Raw genomic sequence first — 1,001 nt, 5'->3', positions numbered from 1 at the left:
CAAGCTCACTCTTCAAACTCTCTACTTCTCTTTCAACTTTAGATAATTCTTCTTCTGCACTGCCCAACCGTTGCTCGGATTCTTCAAGTTCCTCCTTCTGACTAGCAATTTTCGACTCCAATGTAACGATCTTCTCCTTAAGTTCAGTGATTTCAGTTTCCATGTCATGCAGTTTATCATTGCTTCCTTCGAGCTGTTTCATCACAGATTCCAATGATACAGAAGCAGATCTCTCCAACTTGTTAGCTTCTACAAGCTGTTCCTCCACTTCTTTGGCTTTGCTCTGCCACTCGTCAGACAAGTTATGTGCGTAAGACTCTGCCATCTTGGCAGCTTCTAAATCAACATTAAGCTTCTCAATGATCATCTCTTTTTCTTGAACCTCTGCCTCGAAACCTCTCGCTTTCTCAAGATCTCTTTTCAAAACCACAACCTCGTCTTCTAGCTTGGCAACCATCTCGTTGCCCGAAATAGCAGTCTTTTCTCGGGTTGAATCAAGCAAAGCTTTCAACCGAGTCAACTCCGAAGACAAGATGTCAACTTTCTCAGCATGGATAGCAGCAGTCTTACTAGCATCATCAGCTTTGCTCAGGGCCTTAGTCTTAGCATCATTGGCCAAAGCCAGTTCTTCGTTGATCTTCTCAAGCTCCTGTCTAACCGAAACAAGAGCAGCGGAATCTGAAGCATGCTGGTTCTTGAGACTCTCTAGCTCCTTCTTCAATTCTTCTTCACTGTTCTGAACCGCCTCGATCCCTGCCTCAACAGCCTGAAACTTCTCGATCTCAGAATTCTCCTCCACATGTTTCTGAGCTTTTAAAGCGTCGTCCAGCTTCACAGCCGCTTCTTCAGCCTCTTTTTTAGCTTCTTTGAGTTCATCAAGTGCTTTGGCTTTCTCCTTCTCCAATGAAGTTATCCGCTCGTTGGCTTTCTTCAAATCTTCCTTGATTTGACTCAACCGTGGTTGAGATTCTGTTCCTTTCGTCGCTACCACACGCGCTTGA

General features: G+C 44.6%; 1 protein-coding gene across 1 annotated transcript in view; it reads right to left on the bottom strand.

Annotated features, from left to right (window-relative positions):
* LOC104705968 (WEB family protein At5g16730, chloroplastic-like) overlaps positions 1-1,001 on the bottom strand; it is a 5,862-nt gene that overhangs the window by 3,412 nt on the left and 1,449 nt on the right. Inside the window, exon 3 of the mRNA XM_010422073.2 lies at positions 43-1,001. This exon is cut by the window's right edge and continues 2 nt beyond it. Within this exon, the coding sequence (XP_010420375.1) occupies positions 43-1,001 (959 nt within the window). The remainder of the gene's footprint in view (positions 1-42) is intronic.

This window comes from Camelina sativa, chromosome 8 (assembly GCF_000633955.1).
Source record: "Camelina sativa cultivar DH55 chromosome 8, Cs, whole genome shotgun sequence".
Taxonomy (NCBI): Eukaryota; Viridiplantae; Streptophyta; class Magnoliopsida; order Brassicales; family Brassicaceae; genus Camelina; species Camelina sativa.
The sequence above is the reverse complement of the archived record's forward strand: the minus strand, read 5'-3'. Positions and strand labels throughout refer to the sequence as shown.